The sequence below is a fragment of the Hydra vulgaris genome, chromosome 13 (assembly GCF_038396675.1).
Source record: "Hydra vulgaris chromosome 13, alternate assembly HydraT2T_AEP".
NCBI classification, from domain to species: domain Eukaryota; kingdom Metazoa; phylum Cnidaria; class Hydrozoa; order Anthoathecata; family Hydridae; genus Hydra; species Hydra vulgaris.
Window position 1 is genome coordinate 31,540,438 of NC_088932.1, and position 1,372 is coordinate 31,541,809.

Genomic DNA, 1,372 nt, shown 5'->3' on the forward strand with positions numbered 1-1,372 from the left:
ATATATATATATATATATATATATATATATATATATATATATATATATATATATATATATATATATCAATGTCATGTAACAATATTATAAAGAGTTTACTATTTAATACATTTATATATTTTTAAAAATCGATTTCAAAATTTAAATGACTTAGACTGAACATAGTCATAAGAGCATCATAACTATGGACTGAATAATGAAAAAAAACGACCGAAAATTTATTACTCTGTTTTCAAAATAAACATTTCATAATAAGTAAACGATGTTACGATAAAATAAATTCCAATAAATGTTTTCTCGCTTTTTAAAAAAATGACAAATTCATGGTTAAAACTCAAATCGACAAAGCAGCTTAACTCCGCCCCAACTATTGAATAATAGCGCTTTTATTATTCATTTGAGAAAGAAACAATATTATCTGCTCAAGTTAAAAATATAGCGCTTCGGATAGAAGGCACTTTTTATCTTCTGAAACCACTTTCCGTAAAGCAAGCTGAGAAAGCTGTCAGAGTTATTGTTTATTTGAGTTTCTTAGTATAAAATTATATCAACACAAAATGTTTTTTATAGGCGCTTCAAATTTCAACTACGTCAGCAAAATCTATAAAAGCCATTGCGCTTGAATTTCATTTTGAAAACGTCTGATCGACTAACTTACAAACTGTTTAAAAAAACGAACAAAAGTAAGTAACAAAGTGAAAGTCTTCTACTGATTTTATGATTATTGCTATTGTATGGTTTGGTACAAGATTTTTCTGACAAAAAATTCATTGTACTCGTTTTTAAATCAAAAGTTTTTTTTTTTCAATATTCTAGATGAAATACGCTCTGATACTGGTTATTTGCTTTGCTTTTCTTGTGTTCTCCCTGACTAAAAGTAAGAAAAAAAATTTACTTGAGTTTTTCTTAGGAATAACTTTGACAATAATTTTATAGCATTTATAGGAATAATAAAATATAAAGTTTTATAAAAATAATATACAAATATACTTAAATATATGTTGTGTTGTTTTAAAGTTTGAAGTTTTAAATTTTACTTTTTTATTTAGATGCTGAAGGAAAACCTGTAAGTACAGATCTTAGTCTAGGTAAAGAGCCTACCATGAATGACGATGCCGCAAAGTACTACGACGAAGATTCAGATAGTGACAGTAAAGACGAAGGTGAAGAAGATGAAGACGGAGATGAAGATGAAGATGGCGATGATGAAGATAAATGAAATTTTGTTAAGTTTTTATTTAAAATACGTGATGTTATGGTGACGTAATAGTTTCAGATTTATTTTATATTTTTTCTTTTGAAAAAATCATCAAAATTCAATGTCAAGTTAAATGTATAATAAATTTTATGTGATCAAAACAAATTTAAACAA

At 25.7% G+C, this 1,372-nt stretch overlaps 1 protein-coding gene across 1 annotated transcript; it reads left to right on the plus strand.

The window, feature by feature from the left end:
- The first annotated feature begins 456 nt into the window (after positions 1 to 456).
- LOC100204518 (uncharacterized) lies at positions 457 to 1,372 on the plus strand. The gene is made up of 3 exons (XM_065816755.1): positions 457 to 683; positions 817 to 877; positions 1,050 to 1,372. The coding sequence occupies exons 2-3, from the start codon at positions 817 to 819 to the stop codon at positions 1,217 to 1,219; spliced, it is 231 nt and encodes a 76-aa protein (XP_065672827.1). The 5' UTR covers positions 457 to 683; the 3' UTR covers positions 1,220 to 1,372.